Below are 20,904 nucleotides of genomic sequence, written 5' to 3' on the forward strand. Positions count from 1 at the left end.
TCACTAGTAGTCAGTCCAACGTTGGTATACTAGTAGGACAACAATGTTACAAGTGAGGCAAAACGGTGCATTAGTTCATTTCTGTGCACTATTAGTATGTGGTGAAGTGCTTTAAGTACTTAGAAGCACATGATTAACTAGTGCACACTTTTTCCTTACTAGCAACATGCAGTTGTACTACTAGTACACAAACCGCTAGTAAGACCATTCTGGGCACAAGTTAAATGACTAGTTTTTCCCAGTGGAAAAACTAGTCATCCTAGTTTTCATTTCTATAAACATTTCCGCACATTAGGCCAACTTTGGTGTACTAGTAGGACAACTTACTAGTGTGGCAAAACTGTGCACTAGTTGACATGTGCACTACTAGTATAACTTGTGAAGCACTATATTTACTAGCAGTCCTAGTGCACTAGTAACATGGTTACTAGCGTACAGTAATGAAAAGAAACATTAACAGGTGCATTTGTACGACTAGTATGAAAAATTGTCTTACTAGTAGTGAGGACATACTAGTACAGTATATAGCTATCAAAATAGTGCTGGTGGTAGATGGTTTCAACGCATTCTTGCGTTCTTTAGGCAAAGCCACCACGCAAGCGTCTTTATTGGCCTGTAGAGGAAACAATCCACATCCTGTGAGAGGGGAAAAGGAAGCAATACTGCAAAAGCTGAAGCAAAACAAAACAAAACAAAACAAAACAAAACATGCCTTCAGCGAGCCTCAACACACCCGCCAACAAACTGGACCGTCTTGCATCTTGTCACTTTGTGTGATTTATGTCCGATTTTGATTCCATTGGAGACATTTGGTCATGACTGATCTGGCGCCGGCTGATATGACTTTAAAGAAAACGTTTTGGGTTTTTTTCTCCACAAAATCTGATTTTAATATATTTTTTCCCCTCCCACCCATCTGTTTATAGAAAGAAGAAACAAGTTTTGCCTTTTGTTTTTCCCTTCATTTCTAAATTCAGGCAAATAACAACCCTCAAGATTTGTTTTACTTGCAAGGATCTGCGGCAACCTTGAAATAAATTCACATTTGAAAAGTTCAACAATTGATCCTAAAATGAGCTGTCATACATTGCACTGATCGAAGGCGAGTAGCACGGCCCCGCCTCCATCTTCTGGAAGCACATAACTCGGATCGATAAATCACCGATTTGGAAATGCAATTGCCTTCCATCAAATACCATAGTTGTCAATTTGGATCCACATTTTTTTTTCCTTTTTTTTTGTGCATAAACAATGTACCGCAGCTTCAGAAATGGTGACTTTTCACCATAAAATATATTTGCTTCCTTCCCTGCTATGCCAAAACAAGTCTACATTTAATAGCCCTAATATTACATACAGCAACAGCAAAACAATTTATTAATAACCCTACTGAATAACCGTGTAGATCATTTTTTACATGAATATTTCATAAACATAAACACTGTGTTGATCTGTTCACTACTTGCAAACAATGGCCTGAGGCATGTGGAGAAAAAGTCAAGGCTGCCACCTAGTGCTCACCAAAGTTATAACCAGCATGCAGGAATTTTATTTATTTATTTTTTTTGATAGTGCAACAAAATCAAATACAACTCAAATTTCCATGTGTTTAATGTAAAGGAGAATAAGCATAGTTTTTTTTTCTCAATATAAATCTCTCAAAAGTATAATAAATCATTGCTAATATCATTAATAAAAATAACTCCAATTTAATTCAAGCAGAATAAACAAATTGGGCCATGTCAAGTTTGAGTCGTAAAAGTGCTCCCGACATAAACTACAACCAGTGTGGTGGCAAAAGCACTTTTTTTTTTTTTTTTTTTTTGAGGTGTCCAGGGGAATGTTGATGCTCAAACTGGACTTGCCTTCACATCGCAAACTTCCGAGTCCATTCTTTGGCCGTGTCGTTGTACCTGCATGGAACAGTACAAATTGTTTAAAAAATAAAAATAAAAAATAGAGGTTTGAGTGTTTACGACAAAAACATTCCACACTTACTTTTGTCTGTCCGATATGTACGTGTGCGCTATGTCGGGGACTAAGGGGTCGTTGGGATTGGGGTCGCAGAGCAAAGAGCAGATGGACAATAACACTGGAACGAGACGCAACAAGCACGTTAAAATTCAGTCATCAGCTATTGAAACTAAAAAACTAAAATATGTCTACATACGGTAAATACTTTGAACGCAAGTTTTCGTCATATAATGAGAAAAAAAAAAAAAAAAGACTGAATCCATATGAGCAAACGTCGACATACCTTTTGACACGGTTAGGGCAGGCGACCACTGCGACCTTAGTATGTCCAGGCAGATGCTACCGTTGCTGTTTATATTTGGATGATATATTTTTGTAGTAAAAGCCACCTGCAGGTTGGACACAAATCCAAATGGTTCAATGTTGGACATAGAACACTAAAATGTAATGGGACCTCAAAAAACTCGAACGTTCCAATTGTGAAACTTTCATGAAAAGTATCTCTCAAACCCAGACAATAACATGGGAGGTCAAACTATAACTTCAAATGGCGCCTGTGAATTTAATCAAGGCTGCATCTTGGTGACAGTTTGACCCCAGCGTGGTTGTTGAATCCAGTTTCCATTATTTCCTCCGGGAAAAAATAAATAAAAATGTCTTTGAAATACAGCAGCTGATTGTATGAAGACATTTTGAGGTTTCACGGTTACCTGCGCTCGATTCCTAACATAATAAAATCTTCTATGCAGCTCAATATGTGAGATGAAAAAAAATAAATAAAAATACCTACCTTGGGTGGTTTAAAGGGATAGTCTGTGGGGAAATGGACAGAAAGGAAGAACACTCCTCCATTGTACGGGCTGTCGTTCTGAGACGGGAAGGAAAGCAAACATTTTCATTAGCATTTAACATCCATTGAAGACATCAGAAAGAAGACTTTTTTTTTTTTTTTTTTTTGCTCTTATCTGAACAATGTCACAGCCTCCATACGCTCCACTGCGACACAGTTTGCCATAGGGCTGTGCAATTCATCGAAATTCAATTACATTTATATTTTTTCATAATGGAGCAGCCCGAGTTTGCCAGGCTAATTTTTTTTTTTTTAACTGGAAAAAATGGGTTGCTGCAGTGCAAAGTCAACATAAAGCTCTATTATTGCTACACATCCAGAAGCAGCATGTCTAAAGGAAATGCAGGAAACACACAAAAAAAAATGAAATCTAGAAAAAGCTCACCGGTCCTGCGATGCTGGCTTGCCAATGGAACACTACGGAAGACAAAAAGGTCATTAAGCCACTAAAAAGGTCCAAGTGAAGTTCTTTCGGAGATCATGAAGGAAGGTTCATCTTGAAGGTTCTGCTACTGTACAAAAACGTATAATGTATAATGCAAATAGTAGCGGCAAGCGTATAGAAATTACAGTGAACGGCAGCAACTATACTTTTTTTCCCCCCGTGGACCCTAACCAACAATAATTCACTAAAAAAAAAATAATAATAATAATAATCTCACTATTCAAGCTTATTTTTATGCTTTCTGAAATACCACAAAATGGCGTCAAAACGTCCTGCTCCTTCTACAACATGTTAGCGGAGGAGCAGCTAGCACTGACCACTTTCTGATCGCCAACCGGCTTGACGGCAAAAGATCAGCGTCATGGAAGATTCCGGTTGAGGTCCAAAACAAAGGCGAGGCGCCTTGTTAGGTTCGCGCCCGAGACAGCAGGGCGTTAAACTGTCGACTATCCACTTCCCTTTTCAATTTGGTTTCAGGTATCATTTACAGATGTCAAGTAATCAGCATTTAAATTTGAGAGCTTATAGTGCTTTACAGTTTTTCTAAGTATACATTTTTGTCAATAGATTGCGATCCTGTAGAGTTACAGATAGACTACAACAGTCACAGAAATAAGTAGAATTGTATTACATACACTGAATTTGGGGTATTTTCCTGTTTGCGATCAGCAAGTTGTGCAAAATGTAATGAAACACTGTTGGACAAGTGCATTCAAAAGTTTAGAGGTCAATCCTGGATACTATGTCAATTGGATTATGGAATTACATCAGAGCCACGCTATTGGACGATAAGTCACATCCATGAGCTTTTCAGCAATGCCTTGACTTGATCACTTTTGTGTCCATGGTGCGTCTTTTGATTAAAAGTCCAGTATTTGAAGAAGCAGGGATGCGTTTTCCCTTTTATTTTTAGGAGTTTGACACTCAGCACTACCAGTCCTTTAAACAGGCAGGTTCCAAATCATTTACACACACGTCTGCCAAGCACCAAAAAACGACAAACTTGTGTCTTGCATACTCACGGTCGTCTCCGACGGGTCCCGCCGAACATGAGGCAGGTGGATCTCGCTTCAAGTCACCCAATTCCTACCAAAAAACACAATTTCAGAGGCAGTTTTGTATCACATGCAGGATTTGGTCGTGGGACATTACGTTAACCTCTAGTGACGACCGGCGAATGGGTGTGTTAAAAAAATAAAAAATAAAATAATTAACTACGATCAAACTAAAAGTGAAAATTCATGCGACGACTCCTTTAAACCCCTTTGCTAGGTTAACTTCTAGCTGGTTGCTAAGTTAGCTTCGTGTTGAAACAGTCCGATGACTTAATAAATGTTGAGATTGTCAGGCCAGCACAATTCACATCCACTTTGATTGCTCTTATAATAAATAAAAGTTGATTCCTCCCACCACCTGAATGTTTATATTAAACTCGTTAGCAAAAAAATACCGGATGTGTCAGTCTCTCGACGTTTCCTGGCGACCCATTTTGATACATTAAATAAACAAGAGGCGATACGAATAAACTCACCTTCCTTATTCTTTTCAACGCCATGACAAGTGGTAAGTGTAGATTACGGGAGATTTTGGTGTCAACGCTTCAAATGTCAAAGAACAACGAAGCTTACTTAACGCCGACGAAACTGGTTCTCCTTTGTTTCTGCGTTTTTTTTGTTTGAGCTCGGTGCATTGTGGGAAATGTAGTTCAGAGGCAAGTCTGTCTTAAAGGGACCGCGCTTGACTGCTTCGCCATAACGCCCACGTACGATTTTTTTTTAAATCCTTTAAATAACAAGTAAATAATAAGTTGTTTTTATTGATATTAAAACACCTTTTTTATGCCTGGCCAAGACTGACAGAAGCTCTTTAGAGTAAATGTGTATATTAGTTGAAAAAGATGCTCTGTGAGGCCGTAATTTACATTTCAATAGGTAAGTTAAGTTGAGTGCGTGTGAGTGTGGATGGTTGTTCGTCTCTGTGTGCCCTGCGATTGGTTGGCAACCAGTCCAGGGTGTCCCCTGCCTACTGCCCAGAGCCAGCTGAGATAGGCGCCAGCAGCCCCCGCGACCCTTGTGAGGAATAAGCGGTCAAGAAAATGGATGGATGGATGGAAGTTAAGTTGATTCAAAAATAGACGTGGCGGAAATTCAGACATTATTATTATTACTACTACTATCATATAAAGTAAATAATAATGATAATAATAATAATAATAATAATAATAATTCCAAGCTTTAGCGGGCAGGTGCTCTGTAGCTTTGTGGCCTTTTGCTTAATCATCCATCAAAGCAGCCTTCACAGCCCCGGAGGTGCTCTTTAAAATGTGATGCTTTAGCCTAAAATACCCTTTATGATGAATACTTGACCTTCAAAGCAGATTTATGATTGAAATGAGCAGACTATTGTCGATCATGATTTATTATGCATGAAAAACAAATGATCATGCATAGGTAATAATTGCGTTCAGCTTTCAAGTACTTTGTCTGTTGGTGCCTAGTTTCATCGAGAAAAGTGAATATTTTTTTTTTTTTTTTGTGCTTTAACTTGAAAGTGGGTCATTTTGACCCGCAACATAGCAGGCGGGAAGCCCACCACTTGCGGCCAATTTAGACAAACAATGTAACCTCCTCATTGGCGTGTCCGTGATGAAGCTCACGGAGAAAACCAGGTGAGCTGAATATTCAGGTCCACCTGTACGAAAGCTTTAACCAGAGGACAGGCGATAAACACGCTAGATAAGGGAGAAGGGGGGGGGGGGGGGGGGGGGGTCACATCTGCAATCTTTCACGCTCCAACGGCCCTGCATAGTTCAAACGGAATGATATTCGCACAGAATCAAAACAGCACATTGCAAATTCAGAATATTTTCTGAGCGTAATCACGCCGGTTTGAGGAACAGCCTTGTCTAATCAACTCCTTTGCAAAAATATTTGCACCATCTCTCTTTGGAGGATTCCAATTCTGCTAAAGAATATGAATGAGGGATGAAGTTGCCCCTAGACCTTGTTTTTGTTACGGCAGTTCATTTGGAAAGTTTTTAAACTAAAAGAAGTTCCTTTCGATGATAGGAAACTATTCCAATAAAAAAAAACATTGACTCATTCACGATGCATACACTCCCATCCGGATGTGACATACAATGCACTTACATCTCAACATGAATGAAATCTACCGATTGAGCATGGCCAATATTAGTGCAAGGATGTGTTAACAAGATTGCAAGTAAAGTTCAAAAACGTGAGTGCGTCCTGTGCACAGCAGTGCCAGCTGGTGCACATTTAAGCCAAACTAAATCAATATCATAGGTCAGAGAAAGATACTTGCATCGACGTCTCTTGCCAGGACGGCAGAAGGAATCCGTTATGAAATGTTTCAAAGGGAAGGTTTGTGGGGTTGATGAGCAAAATTGTACATTCACAGGCAATTTTGTCTTTACAAAGATAAAAATGCAGATATTGACACAGAGATGGACATTTCTTCAAGGACTCATATTATGGAAAATTGACTTTTGAATTGCTTATATAGAAAAAAAATTCATTTATTGCAACAGATCCAAAAATTCTCAATTGAGGTCATAAAAAGGCGAAGTCCGCTGCGTTAAAGGCGAGGTCCGGAGTTTTGACCGTTTCTGTTTGTAAACAAACAATTCAAAATGGACCCCTCCCATGGCTCAACCCACACGAGCTCAACGTTCACGGCCCTTGCCTCTGACCGCACTCAGCGATCGCTGACAGGGTTAATAGCTCAAAACATTAGCCTTTAGCCATTAGCCTTTAGCTTAGCTTCAGCTTCAATGCCAGGTGTAAATACAAGGACATCAGAAAAGTTCTGGGTAGAGGAACAAAAAATCACCACCACACATTAACAGAAGCCCAGAAGTGTAGATTGAGAAGGAGTTCATGGGTATACATCCTGTATTTATATAGTGCATTTTCCTGAGTGAACACGTTGGACCCTCCATTTACCCACATTTATTTTTGAGTATAACACATTTTTAATGAACTTCTTAAACATGTGTTTTTGCCGAAAAAAAGAGGGCATGTGTACTGGCCTCAAGTTTTTGTTTGTCACTCCAAGTTGAGCTTTAAAGTAAGACCCCAAATTGTTTAACCCAAACCACGTCATTTCGTCCAACTAAAGTCTGCTAGCTTAATGCTAACATGTCATGGGAAACGTTATAGATGATGATTAGCGTAGCTTAGTTATACACCTTGAAACGACTGCGATTGCAATTTGTAGTTTTAGTTAACACAGTATCCGCTTTTTATGATTAAAAAAAAAAACAAAATAGACGTCAACACACACATAGCAACACAGACTGTCAAGTTGTCAATAATGACTAGCTGCTCACCTCGTTTCATGCTTTCACTCTCTCTGGTTGTCATTGGTAATGAAACATTACTGTGCGTTTACATTAATCGTATGATTTGTATAAAATATGTGGGTGGGGGATGGGGGGGGGCACAATATGCATGTATAGAATCTCGTCTCTAAACAAATCTACCCAACGTTGTGGTCTGTGAGTGAATTCGAAGCACACACAGTCGTACGCCGCCGTTGCAAATGGCTTGTGCGTTATAATAATAATACTCAGTATAATAACAAGACGCAATTTAATAACGGAGCTGGCAGCTGTGGAATTAATTCCACCTTGCACAGGTCACTGGATGGGTGGTTTCATTTCCTCGAGAGGCAATGTATTGTATTGTGTAGCAATTTGGTGGTGAATTGGAACCTACGAACTTAGGAGAACATAATTACAATACAGACGTATATGAGTACATTAGCATACAGATTATCGGTTATATTTACAATAAACCTGCAGCACAATTTCAATGTTCATACTTTCGCTAATTCACAGATGCATTTATTTTTTGGTACAGTGAATAACTATTTCGATCTTGTTTACATTGGATGAAATTCTACTGTCGACCACTAGATGGCGGAAAAATATTAAATTTGAGATTGAAATTTGATGAGAGAAGAGCAAACACGGGAAGTGTTTCAGCACGGGCTAGCTTTTGTTGAAAATGAAATATTCTCTTCAATCCTGCTTTTTACGCATACAGAAAGTGACAAGTGTAAGTTAATTTTATAATGTATATCTTTGAGCATTATTATTGATGTATACAGTGAGATGATAAGTTTGTCAGTTTGGAAACATATTCGGCTTTACACAATCACCGATCAGTAATCATGCTTGAAAAAATGATAATCGATCAAGATTCGATCCGAAGATGGCGCAATTGACCTATTTAATAAACGTTTATATTGACTCGACTGTCGACACCAATTTTGCACAAAATGCGAAGTATCGTCCAATCCCGATCCAGCCGATCCGATTGTGTAAAGTATACCAACTACAACACACCTCATGTCACATGACACTAGGTAATGGCTGTACTTTGAGTTATTTTGAGGGAGCAATACATTTATGCAGCTGTGATTGTTACGGTGTTAACCAATGAACAGACAGAATTAATATTGCGCAAAAGTGAAGGGTGTGCTCACTTTTGCGAGATGCTGTGAACACAGATACATTATTTGTAGGCTGGTAAATAATTGTTCATCCTCTGATCACTAAATCTCTCACATTACAGTGATTGGGAATCACTAATCAATTCATTTCAGATCCAACAAACCTATTGCTTATCTATGCAACGCGATTTGTAGTTCAAAATGACCCCAGCAAGCACTGAAACGTGACATAGGTCAATTCTATTGAGCAACGTTCCTCGAAACGGGCCGCAATTTATTCCGCACACGCGATTGGTCGCGGATCGATGCGCGTGCACGGCGCCGCCAGGGTGCGCGCCCGCTTGCTTCGCAGCATAGCGGGGAGGAAAAAGGAGCGCGGCGAGTTGTCGTCGGGGAGAGCGAGAGAGTGAAAGCGAGCGAGTCGTCCGCCGAATGAACGTCCGCGTCCTGGAGCCGCCGATGAGCCCGCCTCGCGTTCCTCAGCGCGCCGCTTGACAACGCTCAAGGCCAGCTTGGGTTGCACGGCGTACCAAGCACGTCCCGATCCACGGGTCCCGCCAGCCTTGGGAGGAGGTGCTGCGCGATTTTTCAGGTGAAACGTCTCGCACCTTGCCTGCTTTTTCCTCGTGTTGTACGTGTTGTGTGTATTTACGCGCGGACGAGGGGCGTTGTTGGTCGCTGTCCAAGGTGCTGCCCAAGACACACAAGGGGGGCCTCATGCACGAGCAGCTCGCATGCATGCGCCACTTCGTGCTTTCTTTCTTTCTTCTTCTTCTTCTTTTTTTTTTTTGCACGCATGCTTTTTCATATCCAGGCAGGGAAAATAACAGCAATGACGACGGAGCGGAAAAAAAGCTGCACACGCTACATTTGCCTGCGCGAGCCCCGAGTGGCTGCTGTGTCTAAGCTGCATTGTGGAGGACCTCCTCCAGGGACGATGTGCTGTTTCGACTGCATCTGCCTTCAGTCGCTTGCGCTCATGTTTTGCCAAGACATTTTTTAGGGGGATTCTACAAGACTAGAAAAAATATTTCTATATCGATGGTCGATCACTGTGAAACGTTCGTCTGACTTCCGTGCAGGCCGTGTGGGTTCAGTTCACACTCAGAGATGGCGTGAGTGCCAATGTTTGTCTATAAGTGCCTTGTGGATTGACCGGCGACCAATCCAGGGTGTCGTCCGCCTTTTAATGTCAGCATGTGACCATGAACACGATAAGCAATATAGAAAACGGCACTCCAAAATCCGCCATTATTTGCCGTGTTTGTGCCACTACGTTGCACCAAAGTCAATGTCGAAAATAGGAGTTGGTGTCAAAGAAGTAAGATGACGTGATGCATCCCTAATGAGAGGCAAGCGTTGCATGTCGTTTAGAAGCCATGTTGGCCTGTTGCGGTTCGGAAGAAATTGGTTCACATATTCAAAAGACTTTTTTTTTTTTTTCAATATTTAAAGAAATAATTTCTAAACATATGAAAAAATATTTTTTAGCTAACCCCCATTTTTCACAGGGAAAAAAATGGGCTTTATCCTTGTTTTTGAAAGAATGTTTTGGGTTAAACCCGTTTTCTGAATTTGGGTCATGTGACATTCGCCAGCTGAGCCGTGATTGGTTGTTCCTGAGCAACTGTGATGATGTCATTTTCGGTCGACAGCGCGTGGCAAAATGGCCGCCCCCTGAGATGGGTGAAAACTGGTTGGATTTTGCTGCTAAATTCATATTTTGCAATATGAATTACTATTCAGACTAATGTGGCTATATAAATCATATTTGTCTTGACTTCCGTTTTCAGACATTTCAATGTCAATTCAGGCCTTGTTAGATTTGACCTTTTAAGGCTTTTTGCTCGTAGGAGCCATTTGTGGCACCTTGGGGCCAAGGTGAGCACATTTATCACAGCGGACCAATAAAAGGTGCAAATCTGTGATATCGAGAAACTCTATCAAAACACTTTGAATAGTTTTCCACCTCCCACAGTTTAGGGGAGGGTGTGTTTCTGTACACACTAAATCAGTGATTCCCAACCACTGTATTTGAGAGGCAAATTTTCCAGTGTCACATACCTGGTGTGCAAACGATCTCTTTACAAAAATTGTTGTTTGCGCCGGCGACGTCTTGAGACTGGCAGAACAATTCAATACTTTTCCCCGCTAAAAGACAAAAGGTACAATTTAAGCTGCGTATGAGACACCTGTTGCCATTCAAACTGGATAACAGCTTTGTGTTCAACTAAACAAAGCGAATTAAACATTTGTGAATGAACTGAAGTCAAAACATTCTTTTTTTTTTTCAGTGTACATACTTTCTTTTAATCATTAAAAAAAAAAAAAAGCATGTGATTGGCTCAATGAAGATTGGGAGACGCTTGCTCACCATAAACAGGCGTCGTGTCCTTGTGTTGCCGGGTTGAACGAGACAAGATGGTTCCACTGGCAGAAACTGAGCCTGGGGAGGAAAAAAGCCTTTAAAAAAACATTTCTACTCCTTGAAACAACACTTCACTCCAAGCAACAATCCAAATTTGTTAGCTCAATGCAGCTCTACTTACCTTTTGGCTTTGATGCAGTGGTATCCTGAAAAGTAGCTTTTTCAATCCATAGCCAAAAAAACAACAACAAAAAACTAAAAAAACTGTTTGTGACCGCAAATTGACTCGGTTCACACGCATATTCCGTTCCCCTTCATTTGGCAATTAGCGTAGATTTTAAACAGAAAAGGGCCAAAACATCCCCAATGAAAATTAAATTGCACAAAAAAAACTAGCCACCAGAGGGTGCTAGAACTGCACAAATGGAAATCAACCTGACTTTTTTTTTTTTTTTTTTTTTACAGATGTGATGCTTTTAAAGGGATATTTAACTAATTTTTGTTTTTTCGTTTTAGTGAACTAAAATAACCTTTAATAGCACTCGTGTTTTTCGACACCTTCCCTTCTTACTTTGACCATCTCCAAACATTTTTGTTTTTACTTTATTTGAACTGAGTCAAATGCCATTTTTAGCATATGTCGCGGGCCACTAAAAAAATGGACGGCGGGCCGCAAATGCCCCACCCCCGGCCGTAGTTCGGACACCTCTTAATTTAGAACCTCGAGTGCTGACCCGCATGCCACAATGTCAACAAAGCAGGAAGTATGTTCCGCACAATGAGTGAATGCTGAAAGCGTCTTAGGGCAGAAGGAACCCCGAGGGCAGACTAACTTGCACTTCATTACATTTCCTGCATGAACTTTTTTGCCTCCTCCTCCAAGAATTGTCCTGACCTGACAGTTTGCAAAAAAAAAAAAAAAAAAAGTAGACCCCCCCCCTCGTGAGCAGGTGCACAGACAGCCAAGAGAGCAGCACATTTGTTCCACGTGTAAATGTCAGATATGTTTAAACAGGATCCCGGGCGAGGGTGCGGCGTTTCTCCGTGCGGCCAGGTAAGGGCAAGACGGCCTTTTGGCTCCACCGTGACTCCAAAATATCCGCTCTGTCCACCGCAGGAAGCACCTGACATTTCCTGTGGAAGAGAGACTCATAAGTGGAAGATGGCACAGACCAACAGCGGCGGGCAGGGGACCAACGGGGTGGCGGACGAGTCCCCAATATGATCGTTTACAGGAAGGTAAGTGACGTGATGCCAAGTGTGCTACCTGACAAGGGCTTTATTATCAATCATAACAACATTATAATCAAATAAAAAAAAAAAAAAAAAAACTGTGTTCTTATGTGGTGAACGCACCCCCGGTTGTTTAACGACACTCAGTTTGAGTTGACTGTAAAACTAAACGCACAACAAAAATAATTATTCAAATGACTTGTTTTAGAAACATCACCAGTGCTAATGCTAGCAATCAATGTAAAATGCCATTGACAGGCTAAAGAAAGTTAGCATGGAATTCTGGGAGTGATATTCCTTCAAAAGACAAAAATTCACACACAATTTCTGGACGATTACATACAGTTACGTAATATAACAACATTCAAAGGCAAATATTCGTCATAATTTGTGGATAATGAGTTATACTAATCAAGATCATGCACACATTTCTTCTTCTACTCTTTTTATCTTTGTGTGTTTATTCCATGCAAGTATGGCACCACACTGCCCCCAAGAGGCCAAGGTGTACACGAATACGAAGAGCTAATCATTTTTTTTTTTAAAGAACTAAACTAATGAAACCCAACAGAACCACCCTGAAAACTAATAAAAACTACAATGAAAAATTCCAAAACTATAATAACCCCGATTGCCATATTGCAAATAAATTGGTTTTTATACTGTAGCATTTTTCTAAATATGCACAAGCACAAATAAATTATTTGTACAATTATTAGGACAAAACACAATTTCTCCTCATAACATTATGTGGCCCTTGCGTCCTTCTGATTTTCTGGACGTGGCCCTCAAATGAAAAAGTGTGGACACCCCTGTAGTAAGGTGCGTCTCTACCTGTTTCATAAAACAGAATAAGTAGATTTGACCCAGATTTCACACTGAGTACGGAATTGAGACGAGATCGTCATCAGGAACTATTTCGAGTGCTTCTTCTTCTTTGATGGCAAGCGAGACTTTTTTTTTTAAATTTTTTTATGTAAAATGTGTGCCTCGGCTTTCTAAAAGCTTGGGAAACACTGTATTAGCCTATAAAATATATTTTGTAGCACCCTGTATATATAATGCATCTCCACCTTATCTCTTTGTGATACATTATTGATACGGCAGCATCCAATATTGATGCATCGGATTCATATCCGTCCATCCGCTGCAGATTTTTGAGTTTGTTTGTCGCCATACTCAGCGCATTTCCAACACAACGCTCCGACGTTGCTAATTTTGGCGATATTGCAACATCAGCTGATGCTGTAGCTGATTGGACAGTAAACGTCAAGGCTTTAAAGAGTGCGCGTGCCGACACAGGTTAACAATGTTGGTCGACACTTTTTGCCTGCATTAATGGAGGAGGCATGTGAGAGCCGTTATGGAGAGTGTATTCACACATCAAACAGATGAATTAACCCATTAAGGCCTGACGCAACAGTCGCATGTTCGACTCTGCTGCATCCCGGGGTGCGTTTGATTGCGTTTATTGATTTCATGTTTTGAAATATCTTTGTGAACATGAAGGCAAAAGGCAATAACATCCAATTAAATCCTCAGTTTTTTCTTTTTTAAAGCATGCGTATGTATTATGTTGGCAGAGAAATCGGATTTAGGATTGAGCCGTAGCCGGAAGATAAAATGTTTCCAACTTGAGGCGGAATTCTAATTTTAATACCTATAATGTGACATAAAGACGTACGAGAGTGTGCACGCCGCCAATTTGATGGCAATCTTTTTATGCGTTTAAGATGAAGCCATTTTTTGGGGAAATTGCTTCCCTGCCAACAGGAGAGGCTTCTGTTCCCCCCCGATGGCCCTGACTTTATTATCTACAAAAAAAAAAAAAAAAAGATCCATTTTAGTCTCCGACTTGCTGGCGTGTATAAGCTGAAGTCAAATTCACTTAGCCGAGATGGTCGGCTTCCATAATGAAGCGCGATCTACAGTATTACGGTACTTCGATAACGCGTACCGCTTGCCTGATGGGCCGTTAAATGGTTTACTTCACGTTCAGGTGCGGCCAATAAAAGTGAGCATTTTCTCGTTTTACTTGCGCAATGAGTCGACTTTCGCCATTTCGTCCGCGTCACCCTTCAGCGAGCGCCATCGTTCCATCTGCTACCCGCACGGCGGGAAGAGGATACGCTTAGCATGATATCAGAGATTGACACTTTTTTTTTTCTTTTTTTTTTTTTTTGATAGCGCGCTTGCATGTTCAGGCAGTAGTGCTGCCAGTGCGGGACGGGATTTGGTGGGCGGGTGACACACAAAAAGGAACTGCTGTTTTGAATCATTTTCAGGAATTAGCCAAAGAAAAGTGGGTCATAAAGAAGAGTCAAGTCACGTCAAGTCAAGTCATCTGGAGAGCCAAGTAGTTTTTAGGTGGTACTTGGTTTTGCAAATGTAATTGTTATATATTATCATTCACTTGCTATAAAAACATGGAAACCACCAAAAGAAAGATTAGAGTCTCTTCTTTCATCAGGGAAAAATGTATATTTGTAACCATTTCCATTCGCATTAGAATATAGCTAAGTTTCATCAATATTCACATTCCTGGTCAAAACACTGACAAAAAGAGCTTGTTGCAACATGGCCCTGGTTGATCTCTTATACTCTGCTGCCACCTGCTGGCCATTTTTTTTAAATAACTACCATTGCTTTAAGCCGCCTTTTCATGTCACAAGCTGCATCAAAGCCCTCTGTATGCTCTTGCATAAATAAAACATGTGTAAATAAATCTTTGGGAGGGAAAGACAAAGTATTAAAAAACCCTTTACACGTTTTTGAGATTGAATGAGTTAAAATTGTTATATATTCCAAGTTTACAGTTATAATAACTTGCTTGTGACATAGAGTACATTTGCGAAAATACAAGAATCAAGAATGGTAACAGTCTACAAGCCATTTTTAAGCTTTACTTCGTAACCAAATCTGAGTCCAGCTTTCGTTACCGTGGTGACTGGAGGCGGAGCTCAGGGGTTTGATGAAGAAAGTGGCTTCAAACTGGTGGAGGCTGTGCCCCCAAGCGCCCCTGATGACAAAACAAAACATTTTAACTCATGGATGCAGCACTTCAAAAAATACACGTTGATTAGTGCGCAGATCAGCGTACAGCGCGCACACCACGACAACTTCGTGTTGCAGCTCTGCTTACCTTTCATTTCAGACGATGTAGTCCAGGATGTGGCTTGAAATTGGCGGATTTTAGCCAGCCAAGTCGAGGCTGAAGAAACTTGTGTGCGGGTGGTTATTATGTACATTGCTGAAATTTCAGAAAGGCTTGCTCACGGGCACATTTTGGGGCGTCTAAAGTAAAATCCAATTAAATACTTTCGAGACAGATCTTAAAGTCATGCGCTGAAAGAAAGTTCAGCCGCAACAAAGCATCCTTCGTCCACTTTTGAGCTCCTTTTGAAAACGTGTCTTCAAAAGGGCGGGTTTGGGCCACGAAGCGTTCCAACGCACAGTCCGACTCTTTGCTTCTGCCGGACCTTTTGTGATGGCGCGCACTTCGCTGACCTACATACACGGCAGCATGAAAAGGGAGAACGGCGTGACGGCAGCCGGGGATGAAAACGCCGCTTCTGGAGTGGCTTTGGGTCAAACTTCAATGGGAAGGCTGCGCTCTTCGCTCGGGCGGACGCCAGATGCTTTTCAGATGCCAGTCGAGGCGGCGAACCCGCTCTGACTGGACCGCGCTCGTCACGGGGAGAAAAAAAAAATGTACAAAAATTCTCAAGTGGAGAGAGAGATGCTTCTGCCTTCTTGCGCATAAATGTCATGAACCGACTGCGTAAACACTGCGTTCAATGTTGACATCAGCCGGCTGCCATCTCCTCAATGGTTACCATTGGGAGGTACGGAACAAGAGCACAGCGAGTTCTCCGGTTAAGGACAGCGGATGGTCGTTAAACCGTCCTTCCAGCAGGACCGAAGCTGTATCGTCTCTCGCGCTCGAGTTCGCTCCCGCCGCGGCTCGTCCATTGCTGCCGTTATCCTCGAATGAAAATGGATGGACAAGTCGAGGTGTTGACCCGCTTTTCCTCGCACATCAGCACTGTCGCGATTTCTGTTCCCCTCAAGGACGCCTGAGCCAGAAAAAGAGTCCAGACACTTGTTAAAGAAAAACAACCAGCAAAAATCATTTTAACAGTGACTGACTTTTTTGATGATTGATTTTAAAACAGATCAAGTCGATTAATCAGCTAAATGTTTTCCTAAAAAAACCCACATATGACAATTCCAAAAAAGTATTATTTTTACACTGCATTTATATAATGAGCATCAATTATTGGTGGATTTTCGCGATTTGTAGGCCAGCCTGAAATATGTCCATGGCAATTATGCTTAGTGATATAAATGTATACCAACTGATTATCATAGGAAATGCAGTATAATTTCACTGAAATGATTAAAGGCACGTTGGCGTGCTGTTTCAAAAATAAATCTGCCATTAGCCATGAATCTGAATAAGGAAAGTTATTGCCTCACCCACAGAGGATCAAAACCCGCCTGGACCACATTTTTGAGTACATTCGATGGTTCGATTCCATCAGGAAATGGATTATAATTTCCCTGAAATGATAGTTCTGACCAAGTCATTTCAAAATAAGATATGGCCTACGGGTTAAAACGTTGTAATTTTCACATAATGGATCGTTCAATTTCCTTCATAAGCATTCAGCTTAGCATTCAGCTGTTAGCATTCAGCTGTTAGCATTCAACTTTCAGCATTCCCACGCAATTTCTCCAGAAATCGCACTTGCTTTTGTTGCTTCGACGTTCGGTTTTCTCCCGTCAGTGGTCGCTTTTGAACGAAATCAACTCGTACGCTGAGGTTCAGCAGCATTTACAAAGCATTACGCAGTCCTCGATTCATTTCTATCGTTTCCATTTTCGGCTCGTCAACGGCATCTCTCAAGATTGCAATTTTGGGAGGCAACCGCAATCACGCGTCGCGCTCAAACATGTGCATTATCAATGTGAAGTATCTGGCTGCAGAGCCCACCAGTCCACTCATATTTTACATCTCAGCTGCCGATGGGCATCCAGTAATTGTTCTCCCGGCAGCCACTTTGGCTTTCCGTCTCTGTGCGGATCCATTAATCCTCAACTGTACCTTATACTGTTTTTGTTCCAAGCGCCACTATTTCACGCTCTTCAGTCGATGAAGGAAAAAGCGCGCTGCTTTGCATTCTGGTGCTTACACGTGTGTCAATATGGATCGCTTTTGATGTAACCGGTCCCCCCGGTGACACGCCGGCTTTGCAGCAAATGAGGTAAAAGGAGCATACTGGCCTGTGATTTCTATCATTCTCTTCCCCACCCTTGAAGCACTTAACTCATTCACTGCCTTTGACAAGTATACTTGTCAATTGTATTTTTTAGAGCGGTGCTAAATGGGGGCGAATCTGAGCATGCTCCACTGTAAATATCAAACTTGGAAACAACTTTACTGATGCCCAACCACCGGTAGATGACATAATTGCCCCATTTTATAGGAAATAAACAGTTTCAGAGTCCATGGGAGAAATGGCTGTATTTTGGCAAACCTACATTTTTCTGCTGTCAATTATAAAAGAACGGGACGGGACAAAAAGTAGGGAGTCTATTCTGTTATTTGGTAGATTCGGTTTATATATAATTATTGAATGTAATATCACGTGAGTATTGGAAATGTAAACATTTTCTATAATGACTGGCAGTGAATGAGTTTTAAGGGCTTAAGCAGATGCAGTCACATGTACAGCATGTAACCTTGTACCTTAACCTTTTTTATGACACCTTCCTTCCAGCCGCCTCGTCGTAAAAGTCAGTGACATCACCGTTTGCCGTTATCGACCTTATTCGCGTCACACGACCAAATATTTATCTCACGTTTTCTATACATCATATTCTCAGGGTGTACCGTATTTTCCGCACTATAACCTGCAATGAATGACATATTTTCAAACTTTTTCCATCTATAAGGCGCTACAGTAGAGGCTGGGGTTACGTCATGCAGCCATTAGATGGTGCTGCGCTAAAGGGAATGTCAACAAAACAGTCAGATAGGTCAGTCAAACTGTATTAATAGTTTACAAACCAGCTTTCTGACAACTCACTCGTTCACTCCCAAAATGAATAAACAGCTGTTTTATTATTTTCTCTGAGGTAAAGTATTAGTATTAGCTAGCGATCCAAGATGGCGGGATCTTCCGCGCATGCGCGTCACCGGTCGTGCAGGGTCAACGATAGCGTCTTGATAGCGAGACCTGTTGCGGCTCAATATTGAATTGAATGAGTTAAAAACGGCACCAAACAATTATTCGATTCTTAAAATAGTTGTCGATTAATTTGACAATCGATTAATGTCGACTGCTCGACTAAAAAGAAAAAGACTGGAGCTGCAGCGAACACAAGAGTGCAAATAGTGATAAAATGAAGACGGGCTTGCAGTTAAATCACATACGATCTAATCAGCACCGCCCGCCTTAAGTGATTGTCTGATGGGAGCGCCTCTTCCTGCCCGTGTCTGTATTATTACATTATTTATTAGACGCCGCCTTGCCAGACGCTCATATCCCCAAAAGTCGGCTCTTATTCTCCCCCCGGTTAGATCTTAACCAGCGTGAAGCTACAGGTCATGTGACACATCTTTCACGAAGGAGACATATTACTAGCATTAGCATGCATCCAGCCAATGTTCCTTTATGAGCGCAACTCTGCGGTTGACACTTTGGAGGAGGTGTTGATGCCGCACACGGCGAGAGCTGCCGCATTCCCCCCCCCCCCCCCCCCCCCCCCCCGGTGAAACTCACTAATGAAACAAGGAATAAACGGAATTAACAAGCAAGGCGAAGGTATTAGTGCATGCTATTGATCCGCCCGTTGACTTGGCGCGGCCGCCGGCGTAAGATCGTTTCGCAGGAGCGAGACGATTGTCTCGTCCCTGCATTGCTGCAACACGGCCGGAATACAGTATTGACGGATAATGTGCGTCTCGAGCCTTCATTGATGCAGAAATTCGGTGCACGGCTTCTCAATAAGGATGTCTCGCCCTCATCTGTAGAGCTACTCAATATTCCCCATAACATCTTATCAATATCGTCCTCTAGCCATCCTCGATTGTTCTCACGTCATACCGATTGAGTAGATTGACGGGTTTTCTGCGCAGCCTCTCTCTCTCAATGTGAAACTGGCAGATTAGGAAACAGAGGGAAAGATGAAGGGCGGGTGAGGTGGGCTGATCTGTAATTACGAGATTAGAGAGAAATCTTTTGTACATCTGCTCCCCGTGTCGGAAAACGTTTGTGTCGCCGCAGCTCAAACTGCAAATTATCGAAACGCGCGGCGTCGCCTCGTGGCCCGTCCGGACGATTGGCTCACGACTTTGTAATCCATCGTGTCCATATTTGCCGCGGTCAATACCTAAATGCTAATTAGAGCGGCTGGCATCGCACGCGCATGCTACAGTCAATAGCGGCGGCAACATGAGGTAAAACGCCGGACCGCGTCGGCGGCTATATATTGTTTACAACAGTTTGAGGGCACACTAGGGCCATCTCTTCCGTACCGTACTGAAGCGTGCTCAGGCGCGGATCGATTACGAGTGTGAGTGCGCTCTCTAACTGTCAAGTCTCTGAAGATTAAGCATTGAAAATAATTAACAACTGGTCGGACAATTGATTCACATTACGCCAGCATGTTAAGCTGTCATCAAAGTGAGTTAAATTAACGTTTGAACATGCAGCAGCCATATTCGTGTAGTACAAAGCTAACAAAATCTTTAAAGAGGTCCAAAATGTACTTTAACTCATTTGCTCCCAAAAATAGGTTTTATTTTAAACGTTTTAAGTCTCCCAAAGACGTATTTATACGTTTTTTAATGTTTTTTTTATTTTTTATTTTTTATGCTAGAGCATACAGAAGGCTTTGATGCAGCCTCTCAATTGCAAAGAATGGTTGAAAAAAAAGGTAGTTATTACACAAACGGCCAGCAGGTGGCAGCAGAGTAAAGGAGATCAACCAGGACCATGTTGAAAACGAGCTCAATTACTCACAATTCAAAATGGATTTGTGAATAATGATGAAACTTAGCTATATTCTAATGCTAATTGCTGCAAAACGGAAACAGATGGAAATATACTTTTTTTTTTCTGATTAAAGAAGAGACTTTAATCTGTCTTTTGGTAGGTTCCATGTTTTTATAACAATGGAACACAATATTCTGTGGGAATTGCAAAATCAGTCAAAATCCAGTGAAACAGCCAGAAGTGAAGGGGATTGCTTCTGTGAAAATTGCTGGGAGTGAATGAGTTAAATGCACATAAAATTTACATTTATTGATTATAAATGTATTAAAAAAAATGTAAACCAAAAAAAAAAAGCTAAAAAAAAAATCCCACATAAACTAGTAGCACCAAAAAAAACAAAACAAACAAACATAGAAAATACAATATTATCTTAAGCTTAGTTTTAATAAAGATGAATTGACTTGACTTGACTTGACTTGATGGAGGTTGTTGGAGTTCAATGACGTCCACGTGGTCACATACGCACACTATAGTGTCTGAACTCTGTGCAAAG

General features: G+C 41.3%; 2 protein-coding genes across 8 annotated transcripts in view; one reads left to right on the top strand and one right to left on the bottom strand.

The window, feature by feature from the left end:
• Nucleotides 1–1,538: 1,538 nt before the first annotated feature.
• The window catches only part of LOC144001700 (ubiquitin-conjugating enzyme E2 D4-like), a 61,848-nt gene continuing 42,482 nt past the window's right edge, over nt 1,539–20,904 (bottom strand). Inside the window, exons 4-12 of one of the 5 annotated variants that reach the window (XM_077496242.1) lie at nt 11,297–11,321; nt 11,122–11,193; nt 10,812–10,898; nt 4,292–4,355; nt 3,210–3,241; nt 2,765–2,842; nt 2,258–2,363; nt 1,999–2,092; nt 1,539–1,913 (exon numbers count right to left, since the gene is read on the bottom strand). In XM_077496242.1, the coding sequence (XP_077352368.1) occupies nt 1,868–1,913; nt 1,999–2,092; nt 2,258–2,363; nt 2,765–2,842; nt 3,210–3,241; nt 4,292–4,355; nt 10,812–10,898; nt 11,122–11,193; nt 11,297–11,321 (604 nt within the window). In that variant the 3' untranslated portion in view covers nt 1,539–1,867. Of the gene's footprint in view, nt 1,914–1,998; nt 2,093–2,257; nt 2,364–2,764; nt 2,843–3,209; nt 3,242–4,291; nt 4,356–4,719; nt 4,772–4,800; nt 5,273–10,811; nt 10,899–11,121; nt 11,194–11,296; nt 11,333–20,904 lie in introns of those variants that run through there. The other 4 variants (XM_077496247.1, XM_077496246.1, XM_077496245.1 and 1 more) reach the window with 4 other exon arrangements.
• The window catches only part of rgs7a (regulator of G protein signaling 7a), a 61,788-nt gene continuing 45,890 nt past the window's right edge, over nt 5,007–20,904 (top strand). Inside the window, exons 1-2 of one of the 3 annotated variants that reach the window (XM_077496240.1) lie at nt 5,007–5,200; nt 12,233–12,354. In XM_077496240.1, the coding sequence (XP_077352366.1) occupies nt 12,337–12,354 (18 nt within the window). In that variant the 5' untranslated portion in view covers nt 5,007–5,200; nt 12,233–12,336. Of the gene's footprint in view, nt 5,201–5,729; nt 5,938–9,047; nt 9,340–12,232; nt 12,355–20,904 lie in introns of those variants that run through there. The other 2 variants (XM_077496241.1, XM_077496239.1) reach the window with 2 other exon arrangements.

This window comes from Festucalex cinctus, chromosome 14, assembly GCF_051991245.1.
Source record: "Festucalex cinctus isolate MCC-2025b chromosome 14, RoL_Fcin_1.0, whole genome shotgun sequence".
Lineage (NCBI taxonomy): Eukaryota > Metazoa > Chordata > Actinopteri > Syngnathiformes > Syngnathidae > Festucalex > Festucalex cinctus.